Raw genomic sequence first — 13,096 nt, forward strand, 5'->3', positions numbered from 1 at the left:
TCCATAATTAAGGGTTTGCTGGACAGAGAAAAGTCTACATATAAGTAAAGAAGAAGTCAGAAGGAAGATAATTAGGAAAATACAATAATATTAAACTGCCTTTTCCTTGGCTTTCAGCAAGTTGAATAAGCAATCCAAAGAGTTTAATGTGACACAGAGGCAGATGAGGACTGAAAACTATGAAATGCCTTCTGCGACAGAAGAAAAGTATTTGATATGCATATAATTGACAAAAGTTAACGGATTTATCAAATATGGAGGCAGAAGAATAAATAAAATTCCACCCAAAAGAAAAATAAGCAAAAGAACTAACTAATTCACAGAAGAAAAATGTAAAAGACCAATAAACATGTAAAAATTCCTCAAATTCACTAGTAATCAGAAAATACAGGTTTAAAAAAATCAAATATTACTTTCACTGATCAAGTCAGAAAAAAATTTTTCAGTAATATCCAAGAACAACAAATTTTCTATGATAATTTTCAAGGTACAGTGAAATGATTATGCCCATGCCATGTTTGAGGGAATGTGAATTAAGTGAAAGAGGAAAAAAGAGCTGAATAAACAATACAGTATAATAATATAAATGCATGAAGTAAAGAATGAGAAGACACAAAGCATTAACTGTAGCTATTCTTAGGCAGAATCATTACCAGTCCCTTAAAACATGTAATAATTTTAGAATTTAAAAAAAATATTACTGTTTTTAAAAAGGTATTTTTAAATGACTTTGGTAAACTTCAAAAATGAAGTCAGATTACAGTGAATTAAAAAGAAATAAGTAGTAAGCAGAAAGATATAAATCACTTGTTCAGGAGTTCAACAGTAAAAGCAGAAGCAAATTAGATGGTAGTCAAGAGGTCAAAGTTAAATAAAGCTTAATCATTTAAACTGCAGGTGATGAGTATATTTGAAACTGGAAAGGAGAGCTGGAGATGATGAAATTCAGGACACTAAAAACAGAGACTAATGCATGTAAGTGAAAGACCTCTACCTGTTATTCAAAGACAGTGGTGCAAAAGCCATAAATGTGACACATATGTGGTCAGTTAGTTTTGTCCGAGTTGATGCTCACAGATCGTACCTCAGGAAATTATTTAAGAAACAGAGTTACTGGTCACCAATACAGCCAGAGAGAAAACATGTGATCAGATTAAAGTGAATTATTACTTGTATTAGAAAAACTTCAAAAACAGCTGTTCTTTGGTAGGGATCAAATACTGTGATCTTTGTATAAAAACATTCTTTGAATCATTCAATGATTCTTGTACTGATCATTCACCAAATTTAAGGCACTCTGGGAGTGACAGTCTCTGCCTTCATAAATATATATATTCAACTAGAGCATCTAGACATTAAACAACAAACTGATGAACAAATATAATGAATACTACAGAAAAGGGACCCATCAGGCACTACAGAAATATATGGCACCATGACTAGAGGGAAAATGGTCATGTCAATTCCCTGACAAAGTGTCGCCCAAGTTGAGCATACAAATTAAAAATCAGATCCGCAAATGAACATGAAGTCTAGAGGGAAGGATTAGAAGTTTGAGAGTATATTATTCTGTTGTTTTCAACTTTATACTTAGAAAAAGAATGAATATAAACACCAATGTTGTGATTAAAAGATAATTATGAATGGTACATACCTATACGAAGGTCTCTTTGTAAAACATTCTTATCATAAACATAGAAAGACAAATACTGGAAAGTTCTTGGAATCTCAAAATAAAATTCTTCACTGAAAAACGGGCTAGAGAGAAAAGAGGGAAAGCTCATTAAATTTAAACTCAACAGTGTCCTCATATTTTATTTTCAATAAAATAAAATTACAGATTAAACCATAAAGAAAAACATCAAGAATTCCAAAATAATTCTAAGTTTCAATTAAGCCTGTACAAACTAAGCTGAATTTCTGAAAGGACCTTGACTGCCAGGTTGGGCTCAGAAGATTTTCTGGAGTCCTGTGGACAGAAGATCCAGTAATTGCCTGAGGTCATGGTCACCTTAAAGTGGACACAGTTGAGAGCTCAGGACAGTGTCATTCACACCATTATCTCAAAAATATGTAAATCACAATAATATATAATACCTAAAATGAATATGGTTATGTAAAATGTTATTTAAAACATATTTTAAAAAACTAAATTAGGTTATTTTTAATCAGCTTTATTGAGGTACAAATCATATAACATGTAACTTAAAGTACAGAGGTTACTGACTTGTGATAAATTTACAAACCTGTGTAGCATCCATCCCAATCAAAATATAGGAACATTCTAACTCCCCACAAAGTTTCCTGTTGTTTCTCTGCAGTTACTCCATCATACCTGCCACAGGCAACCAGTGATCTGATTTCCGTCATTAAAGATCTATTGTAAGATTTCCTATAAATGGAATCAAATAATATGTACACTTGCATCCAGCTTCTTTCACTCAGTTTAATACCTATGAGATTTTTTTCCATTTTGCTGCGTATATCTTTAGTTCATTTCTTCTAATTGTTGGGACAATAACATATTGAATTGTTGAATACTGACTGTTGAATATTCCACAGTCTATTCTCCTAGTGATGTTATCTGAGTTGTTTCCAGTTCAGGCTATCAAAAATATGGCGGCTATGAACATTTTTATAAAGCTCTTGAATGCTTTCAGTTCTTTTGGAGAGGTAACTAAAAATAGAATTGCTGAGTTAAAAGGCAGGTGAGTTTTTAATTTATGAGAAACTGTCAGACTGTTTCCGATGTGGCTATACTATTTTACACTCCTACCAGCAATGTGTGACAGCTCCAGCTGTTCCACATCCTTGTCAACTTTTGCTACGGGAAGTTTTTTTAAATTAGCTACTCTACAACATTATAACTCAACTATACATCAGTTAAAAGTCATTTTGAAAAAAATTAGCTATTCCACTGAATGACATGATAAATGCTTACACCTGTGTAATCTCTACCCTAATCAAGATAAAGAACACTTCCATCTCCCTAGAAAGTTCCCGTGTGTACTCATTCCCTCCACACTGTCACGGGAACCAGTGATCTGATTTCTATCATGACACATTATGTTCAAGACTGTATAGAGACAAAAATATACAAACTATATTTCCCTTATGAATAAGGATGTTGAATATCTTTTCATGTGCTTGTTGCCCATTTGTATATCTTATTTTAGGAACTGTTGGAGTCTCCACCACAGGTTTTAAAAGGTTTGTCTGTTTTCTCATCGGGTTTTTTTGTTTTTTGTTTTAATAAATTCTGGATACAAGTCTTTTGTCAGAACATTTTCTACCAGGTGTGGCCTCCCATTTCATTTTCTTGACAGTATCTGTTAAAGGGCAGAAGGCTCTGATTTTGACAAAATCCAATTTATTATTTCTCCTCTTTTATGACTGATGCTTTTGGCACCTAAGTAAAGAAATCTTTGCCTTCCCCCAAATTGCTAAGATTTTCTCCTACGAAACAGCTTTTCTAAGTTCACTGTAAGAATGCTATTTTGATATTTAAATTCTCCTACTAAGACATGAATCTCTGAAACACTAGTCAACATCCTTTATCAAGAGTACCTCTTTCCTGGTAATGTTTAAAGAATTAAAAAGATATTTTTAAAATGTCACCATAACTTACAAGCTCTTCAGGATGTCACAACTTAAAAAGATGAAATGCAAATTAAATGTCTCTTGTGCTGTGCTGTGCTTAGTCGCTCAATCGTGTCCGACTCTTTGCCACCCCGTGGACTGTAGCCCTCCAGGCTCCTCTGTCCGTAGGAATTCTCCAGATAAGAATACTGAAGTGGGTTGCCATGCCCTCCCCCAGGGGATCTTCCCAACCTAGGAATCAAACTGGAGTCTCTGGCATTGCAGGTGGATTCTTTACCAGCTGAGCTACCAGGGAAGCCCAAATGACTCTTAAAGAAGTCATTTCTGACCCTATCCAGGAAACAGTTGATTTAGCTTCTCAGTTATTATAAAACCTGGTCAATTTCTGTCAATATATTTTTCACTTCAAATTCTTCATTACAACTGTACTTCAAATTGTAACCAAAATAAACTTTTAAAAATTGGTCTGTCAAAATAGTCTTCTGAATTAGTCTCAACATAGAAATTAATATAAAACAACTGTTAGGCAAAGATGCATTGGTATTGTTCTCCTTTGTGTCACTTTATAAAAAATTATAAAATTGAGAATTTCCTTCTTTGGAAGGAATGATGCTAAAGCTGAAACTGCAGTACTTTGGCCACCTCATGCGAAGAACTGACTCATTGGAAAAGACTCTGATGCTGGGAGGGATTGGGGGCAGGAGAAGGGGACGACAGAGGATGAGATGGCTGGATGGCATCACTGACTCGATGGACATGAGTCTCAGTGAACTCCGGGAGTTGGTGATGGACAGGGAGGCCCGGCATGCTGCGATTCATGGGGTCGCAAAGAGTCGGACATGACTGAGTGACTGATCTGATCTGATTTGATCATGTATCCACTCTGAAATACTATTTTTAAAACACATTCTAAAGCCAAATAAGAACAAGATGAAAATTATTCACTAAGTCACCTGTATCACTGTATCATCACAATCTCAACAACCTAATCCCCACATCTGGGTGCCCACATCTTTATTTTATAAGTAAGGTAACTAATCAATCCATTTGAGAAGGGTTTTCAACAAGGTTGGTGAGGAGCCATGACAAGACTTATACTCTACTGTTACCACTGACCCATGATTATGCACATCACTCCCAAGGAAATTCCTGGTGGGGGAAGAGAAGCACAAGGTACAAGAAGTATTGCTACTCAGTTTGTTTATAGGTCTCCTACTTCTCAGAAGGATTGAGACAGAGATTTAGGAGCTATGGGTTCCACATGTGACTCCTACTTACCTGCTATGAAAATTCTATAACCAGACTATCTATAAAAACTGTAATATTCAGAACCCATAACAGATCTAAATGATATCTACTGTCTTTTGACTTAACAGCTTATCACAACATTCAGAATAGTAGAAACACTGAAATGAAAGCAAGGTGAGCAAGGGTTCATACTACAGATTCTTTCACCCTGTTCCGCAAGAATGCTAGGAGGCACCTAGAATCCAAAAAACATCTAGCCTAATTGTATTGAAATGACCTAAGGTAACCATTGGAGAAGGCAATGGCACCCCACTCCGGTACTCTTGCCTGGAAAATCCCATGGACGGAGGAGCCTGGTAGGCTGCAGTCCATGGGGTCGCTAAGAGTCGGACATGACTGAGCAACTTCACTTTCTCTTTTCACTTTCATGCATTGGAGAAGGAAATGGCAACCCACTCCAGTGTTCTTGCCTGGAGAATCCCAGGGACGGAGGAGCCTGGTGGGCTGCTGTCTATGGGGTCACACAGAGTCAGACACGACTGAAGTGACTTAGCATAGCATAGCATAGCATAGGAAAGGTAACCATTGGAGAAGGCAATGGCACCCCACTCCAGTACTCTTGCCTGGAAAATCCCATGGATGGAGGAGCCTGGTGGGCTACAGTCCATGGGGTTGCTAAGAATCAGACAGGACCGAGTGACTTCACTTTCACACACTGGAGAAGGAAATGGCAACCCACTCCAGTGTTCTTGCCTGGAGAATCCCAGGGACGGGGGAGCCTGGTCAGCTGCCGTCTATGGGGTGGCACGACTGAGGCGACTTAGCAGCAGCAGCAGCAGCAGCAGCAGCAAGGTAACCACTGACAGCCTTACAATAGCTTCCAAGTGTCTATGAATCTAGAAAAATAACTTAAGGTGGACAGGTAGCTCAGCTGGTAAAGAATCTGCCTGCAATGCTGGAGACCCCGGTTTGATTTCTGGGTCGGGAAGATCCCCTGGCGAAGGGACAGGCTACCCACTCTAGTATTCTTGAACTTCCCTGGTGGCTCAGTCAGTAAAGAATCCACCTGCAATGTGGGAGACCTGGGTTCGATCCCTGGGTTGGGAAGATACCCTGGGGGAGGGCATGGCAACCTACTCCAGTACTCTTGCCTTGGAGAATCCCCATGGACAGAGGAGCCTGGTGGGCTACACTCCATGGGGTGGCAAAGAGTTGGGCATGACTGAGCGACTAAGCAGCAGCAGCAGCAAAAATAATTGATTTTATCATCTTCCCCAACACAAATAGCTGGCAAGGCAAGGGCTTAATACAAAAAGTAAGCTAATTTTAGTTTCTCATTTACGAGGCTATGTAGTAGAAACTAAAACAAGTATTCAACTTATTGAAAATTACTAGTTTTATATATCACTGATTTTTATGTGATATGTAACCAACATACATTAAGAAACAAACAGTTTCAGGTTCCAATCTCAGTTTTGCTTCTAACTTCCTTTATTAAGTGTGCAAATTGTTCAGTCTTTTGGTGACTCAGTTTCATCATTTATGTAAATTACAGAATTCTAATAAAACAGGGCAGGTGATTTATGATTAAAGATGTGAAGTATATTCAAATCTTCTTGGGCTACTGAATATTTCATCCATCATATGTTCATTCCAACAACTTCTGATTCCCTTATTTTAACTTTTATCTCTGGACAAGACTGTATCCCTCCAGCACAGCTCTGCACTAGAATTATATCCACAAACACTATTAAAGGGAAGAGGTGGCACATTTCAATTTTATGAATTAAAATTTACTGATACTCTTGCAGTGCTACTACACTTCCAAAAAATGAGAAATCTACCTAAGAGCTCGTTCCCTTACAGTGCACTACTTAGTTAAGTGGCTTGTTAAGGGGTAATTTATTCTCAAGAGAAATAAAATTATGATGTACTTTGAGAAAAGTTCAAGTAAGTGGGCAAAATTTAGCCTAGAGAAAAAAACTGAGGTATTGGTGGTTGTTTTCAAAAACTTCAAAGACTATCATGTGAAAGATGGATTAAACATGTTCCCCATATATTCAAGGGACAGAATTAGGAACAATTAAAAGGAAGACACATTTTTGAGGCAATGAGAAGCCACATGAAAGCAAGTTCTGCGTCCATCTTGTTCTCGTGGATGTATGAATAAATAGCGCCCGGCAAGTGCTTGGCATACAGTAGGTTTTCCTTTTGATAGACATTAATCAACTAAATCTAAGAGTCAGAATAGTTCTAAGACCTAACAGGCTGCTTAGGAGGCAGTGAAATCCTTGGTCACTGGAACATTAAGCAAATGCCAGATGACGACTTGTCAAAAATAATTGTCAGGAGGAACTAAGTATAATGGATTTAGTCCAGCTCAATGAACATTAAGGCTCCTTCAAACTCTGAGATTCTGTTAATTCTAAAAATAAATTCAGAAACAAAAAGGAAAATAAAAGTTTCAGATGAAGAAAGACTTCTTGATAACAGTCAGGAAAACATATAAAAGCTATCATTCAATATATATCATATTAGTGATAATTTACTAATTTTTTACAAACCTTAAAGATTTTTCAACAACTTGGGTACGATAAACTTCTTCCTGGTCCAAATTTATGGTGCAGAAACAATCTCTCATCTTGTTGGGTCCAAGATATGGCAATAAATTTTTCGCTTCACCTGTTGGCACAAAAATTAAAACTGGTGTTAAATATCACTGGCTGCTTCATGCTAAACCTTATATGGTATGCATTAAATGAAAAAGAACATATAAGATATAGCACAGAAAATAGTATTAGTGATTACAGAAAGATAATAAACTTGGTCTAAAATAGTCTGGTGAGATGGAGGTGAGGAGCTGTGTGTAAAGGGGCACGTGAGATATGTTATACCACTAGATCCCTGGTCCCAGGAAAGAGCAATGCTCCCAGCTTGTGCTCTCAACCCCATCCCACCGGCACCACCCCAAGGACTTGTCTCCACAACTAATCCCTCTTTCCTGTATCACTAGCTGTCCTCTCTACTGGATCATTACCATCAGGTCATAAATAAACTCTGGTATTTCCCAATTGTAAAAACAGCACAAAAAAGAAAAAAATCTCCTTTGATTCCACCTCCCCCTCATGACATCATTCCATTTCTAGACTCCCTTTCACAGCACAACTTCTCAAAAGCAAACATCTACAGTCACTGTTTCTAATTCCACACCTTCCATTCATTCTTCCATCCAATCAGCTTTTAACTCCATGACGACAATGAAGCTACTCTAGGCAGGGTCACCAATGCCTTTCATATTGCCAAACCCAAGGACATTGCTCTGTCCTCATCATACCTGATCTGACAGCACTGTTTAATGTAAGTGAAGGCTAACATCGCTCCTTAAAACTCATTTTTTCTTGGCTTCCATAACACAGTATTTCTGGTTTTCTTCCTACATCACTGGCCCTCTGCTGACTTCTTTCCCTCCTCACCTATAAATGCTGCGGTGCCTCAGGGCTCAGTTCTGGGCCACCTTCTCTTCTTTCCCTAAGCAAATTCCTTCAGTATATGGTGTTAACGCCCATGCCTCTAAGAGGCCTGAGGTCATTTCCAGGCCTGATTTCTCCTCCTCAACACTAGATGTGAATATTTAACTGCCTCTTCGAATATCCAGTAGAGTTCTCAAATTTTTTAAGTCCCAAACCATCTGATTTCCTCCCCTAAAACCCACTGTTTTCCCCAGTCTACCACCATCTTCCTCTCTTTCTCTCACCTGTTCCCCATACTTCCCACTCCCACATCCAGTCCATCAGTAAATCCACTGAACTCCGTAATAAATCCCAAATGAAACCACTTCTCCTTGCCTTAATCAGTATAATCCTACAATTCATTCATCAAGGAGTGTGATCTTTTAAACACAATATTCAGATCAATCACTCCCCTACTCCATTTGACTTCACCGGGGCTTCCCCAATGGCTCAGAGGATAAAGAATCCACCAGGAATTCAGGAGACTCAGGTTTGCTCCCTGGGTTGGGACGATGCCCTGGAGGAGGAAACGGAAACCTACACCAGTATTCTTGCCTGAAAAATCTTGTGGACAGGGTCACAGAGAATCAGACACAGATTCTTTCTGAGCAACTAAACAGAGAACAGAAGTCAATCCATTTCTAAATTCCCCTGGTCTACCCAGCCCCACTCAACTGTCCTCTCTTTGACCTCTTTCCTCCCACTCTCCCCAGTGTTCACCCTCTTTCCATTCATCAACCATGTCAAACTTGTTCAAGCTTAGGACCTCTGTCTGGAGTCCTCTAACCCATTTTCATATGGCTGTCTCTTCCTCTCATTTAGGTCTCAGCGCAAACGCCACTTCCTCAGAGAAACCCATCCGTACTATTCTATCTACAAGAAATAATCCTGCTACTATATTCTATTTCTCTCTCTTCTTGATAGCATTTACAACTATCTGAAACTCTTCATTTTTATATCTGATTCCCTCATTCTTAGGGAGTTCTTAGCTACCTCATTCAAGGCCTGAGAACTTAACTGATCTTCAGGATCTCAAATAGTGACTGTCAACTATTGAGAAATATGTGCTGAATGAATATTAAAGAATCAAGTAAGTCTAGTTTTGAAGTTCTTGTGAGAAGCGGGTGCTGAAATCAGACACCAGTGTACTAAATTAGGAAAAAAGGTGGTAGGCATTAGGGAAAGAGCATTTCCCTGAGAATCATGAAACTAAGTATTTCCGTATTACCTTTGGTACTAAGTGGCCAAATGGCTTCAGACAAACCTGGGAAGAACAAGTTTTCCTGACAAAAGTCTGGGCTGGATAAACCCAGGTCTCTTTCTGCTTACCAACTTTAAAACAAAAGGCCATTTGAACCAATTTACTTTAAAGAAGTCTATCAGAAACTTAAGTACCTGCGAAAAACTCAATACACAAATGATTTTTTTAAATTAAAATTAGAAAAATCAGGGAGAAGTCCCTCAGAGCCATCTGGGAGGCTGTCTCTCCGGCTTAAGTCCTGAGTAAGTCCACTGAATAAAACATACTTCTCAAAAATTAAAAGTAAAATTAAGTAAAATTAGAAAAATCAATGGAAGAGCACCAGTAAGATACTGTTATTTAGTTCATCACTGAGAGACTAGAAAAAAAAATCAAGTTACCATGTCACAGAATAAACATATTCATTTCAAGTCAAAATAAAGGAATCTAATCTTTTAAATGACCCCTAAATTGCCCAATATGGGTTGGCCTTTACAAATTCACTAGTTTTCTAAAAGGCAGAAATACTGTATATCTGAATTTGTATCCATCCAGTCTCCTCTTCCTCAGAAGATTACATGTCCGCCCTTATTATCCACAGCTCATCCCTCTGCTGTGTTCTCTCATCCCCGTTTCCTCCCTCTCACTCTAGCACGCTGCCCAACAATTTCATTTTCATTTTCGACTTTCTCCTTTAAGTCTTTCCTTTTTTGCCTCCCCTCTGTACAATCCAGAGGGTTTGAGGGTTTGTTTTTTTTTTAGCGGAAAATCCACCTAGGTCACCATAAAGGGCTTGCAATGTAAACAAATTTGGAATTAAAATCATAATAAACATGCTCCATATCTAATGAGGGAATCTGGAATACTAAATCATTGCCCTTGAACATGTTGCTATTTCATTCACACAAGTGCAACTTGAGAAACTACACTGTATAAATGTACACATATTCCGCCACCCACCTTTTTAAGAGGGAAACAGGATTATTTTCTCTGCAGAATCCAATGAAAGTGACATTATTAGATATTTACTTAGAATAGGGAAAAATTCAAATTCTACAGAATATTTAAATTTAAAATGCACTCAACATCACTTCCTAAAAAAGTTGTTCATAATCTTTGAATATCTGTCACTGCTGTTCAAAATAAAGTAAAATCATCTAATCAATGCTAGATCACCAATCGACCACGCTAATAGGTTAAGTCAACTTTCGAGTCTTTAAACTATACCTCCAAACTGCAGCAGTAACTAACTGGCATTAATCAAAATAATTAATTGCCACATTATTTAAAAAGATCTAAAGTGAAGTAACTAAAGGTTAGAGAATTCACAAAAATAATGTTGCACTCCATATATCTCTAAACAAAAAGATTATTTTAAGAGCACACTCTTTATATTAAGCTACACAAAAAGAAATGAGGAACTTGAGAAGATGATACCTGTCCTGCATATGGTATTTTCATAGGGCCTCACTAGTTCTAGTAAATTACTGTATATAAATAAGTAAGTGCACTGGTCAAAAAATAAACAAACAAAAAACTACTGCTCCTTAAAAGGCAAGCGTCTGGAAAACTTATTCTATAATCTCTACTCCAATTCTTCCCCTCCTACTCACAGCCTGAATCTGCAATTTGGCTTCTGAACCTATTTCTTTACTGTAACTCCCAAGAACACTAATAATATTTGTTGTTGTTTAGTCACTAAATCATGTCTGACTCTTTGCCACTGAGCCACCTGGGAAGCTCTACTAATAATACTGTGTGTGTGGATGTGTGTGTTCAGTTGCTCAGTTGGGTCCAACTCTTTGTGACTCCATGGACTGTAGCCTGCCAGGCTTCTCTGTCCACGGGAGTTCCCAGGCAAGAATACTAGAGTGGGGTGCCATTTCCTTCCCCAGGGGATCTTCTTGACCCAGGGATTGAACCCATGACTTCCACATTGGCAAGCAGATTCTTTACCACTGAGCCACCTCTGTGGTAATAATGTCAGGAAACTTTGGGCATACACAGACCATTAAATTCATCATACAGGTGGAGAACCAATTTCAGCTATTTTTTTAATGTTTCATTATAAATCAATAAAAATATACTAAAATACAAACTTATAAGCTTCTCAACATTATTTCATGGTATTACTTGCAATCTTTCTCAATTTATGTGCAGCCTATTTGGCGATGGCTGGCCTTCAGGAAAATCAGGGTCTGTATCTGTGGTAGATATGGTGGGTCAGTATGACTTCCTGTACTGCAGAGACTAAAAGCTAAAAACTACATTTCCCAGCCTTTCGTGCAGTTAGGGTTGTGGCTGTGATTTAAATTCCATCAATTAGATGCTCTCTGGAAATTTGGAGGACAAAAGAGAATGGAGGTGGCATTTAGGTTGCTTCTACTAGTAAGCACTGTCATGGAGATGTCTAGGTTTTCTATAGCAGCACTTGCTGCAGTCCTGGTATCCAGTCACAGGTTTCACAGATATCAGGAAGGATACACAGCATACATTCTGTCGCACAGGTCATGTGCATGATGGCGGCAGCACAAGCCAACAGCAGTGACAACCGTTTACTTGTCGCCGGCTGTTTCCTAACAGTGGCAGACTTCTGATCATGGCCCAGGTGACAAGGTTCTAAAGACTAGCAGCTAAAAGTTACAATTTCCTAATTTTTCAGGCACCTTTCTGATCCTAAAAGAGGTAGCAACTCCCGTCATGGCCCCGATGCAATGTGGCTTTTGAACATTATTTTTTAAAGTTTAAGGGCTTCCCAGATGGTGCTCATGGTAAAGAATCTACTTGCCAATCAGGAGACGTAAGAGATATGGGTTCAATTCCTGGGTTAGGAAGATCCCCTGGAGAAGGAAATGGCAACCCACTCCACTATTCTTGCCTGGAGAGTCCCATGGACACAGGAGTCTGGTGGGCTACAGTCCTTAGGGTCGCAAAGAGTCGGACACAACTAAAGCAACTGAGCACTTAAAAGTTTGACTAAAGTGTGTTCCTTCAGTCTTTCCAACAATTCTATATAAGTCACTTAAAATCGTTTATTAAATCTCTTTCTGCTTACACTAGCTAGAGTTGATTCTGTAACCTAATCCTGACTAGCTTCTTTTCTTATCCTTTCTACCTTTTCTAACAAATCTAAAAATCCCACTTCATATTACTGGTCATCAGAGCTTGGTAAATCTTTCAGCTATTAATAGATGTGGCTATCTGGATCAAACATGGACTCAAGAAATTATAAGGTAATATCTCACTGCAACGACTTTTGTGTTCCATTAGACAGTGAGCTGAACAGCACAGCACACCCAAAAGGTGAAAGTGTCAACTTGGAAACGGGAGAAGGATACAGCCTGACTCTCTGCATGGTTGTTACTATCTGCTTTCAGAGAACACTCTGCATTTCCTATTGTAGCATTTAGATGTGGTTTTTAAACACTATGTACTAGCACAAAAATAGAAATATATATCAGTGGAACAGGACAGAAAACCCAGAAATAAGCCCATGCAC

The 13,096-nt window shown here is 38.3% G+C and overlaps 1 protein-coding gene across 5 annotated transcripts in view; it reads right to left on the reverse strand.

Annotated features, from left to right (window-relative positions):
• Positions 1-13,096, reverse strand: part of RASA2 (RAS p21 protein activator 2) — a 126,287-nt gene that overhangs the window by 92,855 nt on the left and 20,336 nt on the right. For all 5 annotated transcript variants that reach the window (XM_044946468.2, XM_025290769.3, XM_025290766.3 and 2 more), the window contains exons 2-3: positions 7,413-7,530; positions 1,655-1,758 (exon numbers count right to left, since the gene is read on the reverse strand). In XM_044946468.2, the coding sequence (XP_044802403.1) occupies positions 1,655-1,758; positions 7,413-7,530 (222 nt within the window). The remainder of the gene's footprint in view (positions 1-1,654; positions 1,759-7,412; positions 7,531-13,096) is intronic.

This window comes from Bubalus bubalis, chromosome 1 (assembly GCF_019923935.1).
Source record: "Bubalus bubalis isolate 160015118507 breed Murrah chromosome 1, NDDB_SH_1, whole genome shotgun sequence".
Classification (NCBI taxonomy): domain Eukaryota; kingdom Metazoa; phylum Chordata; class Mammalia; order Artiodactyla; family Bovidae; genus Bubalus; species Bubalus bubalis.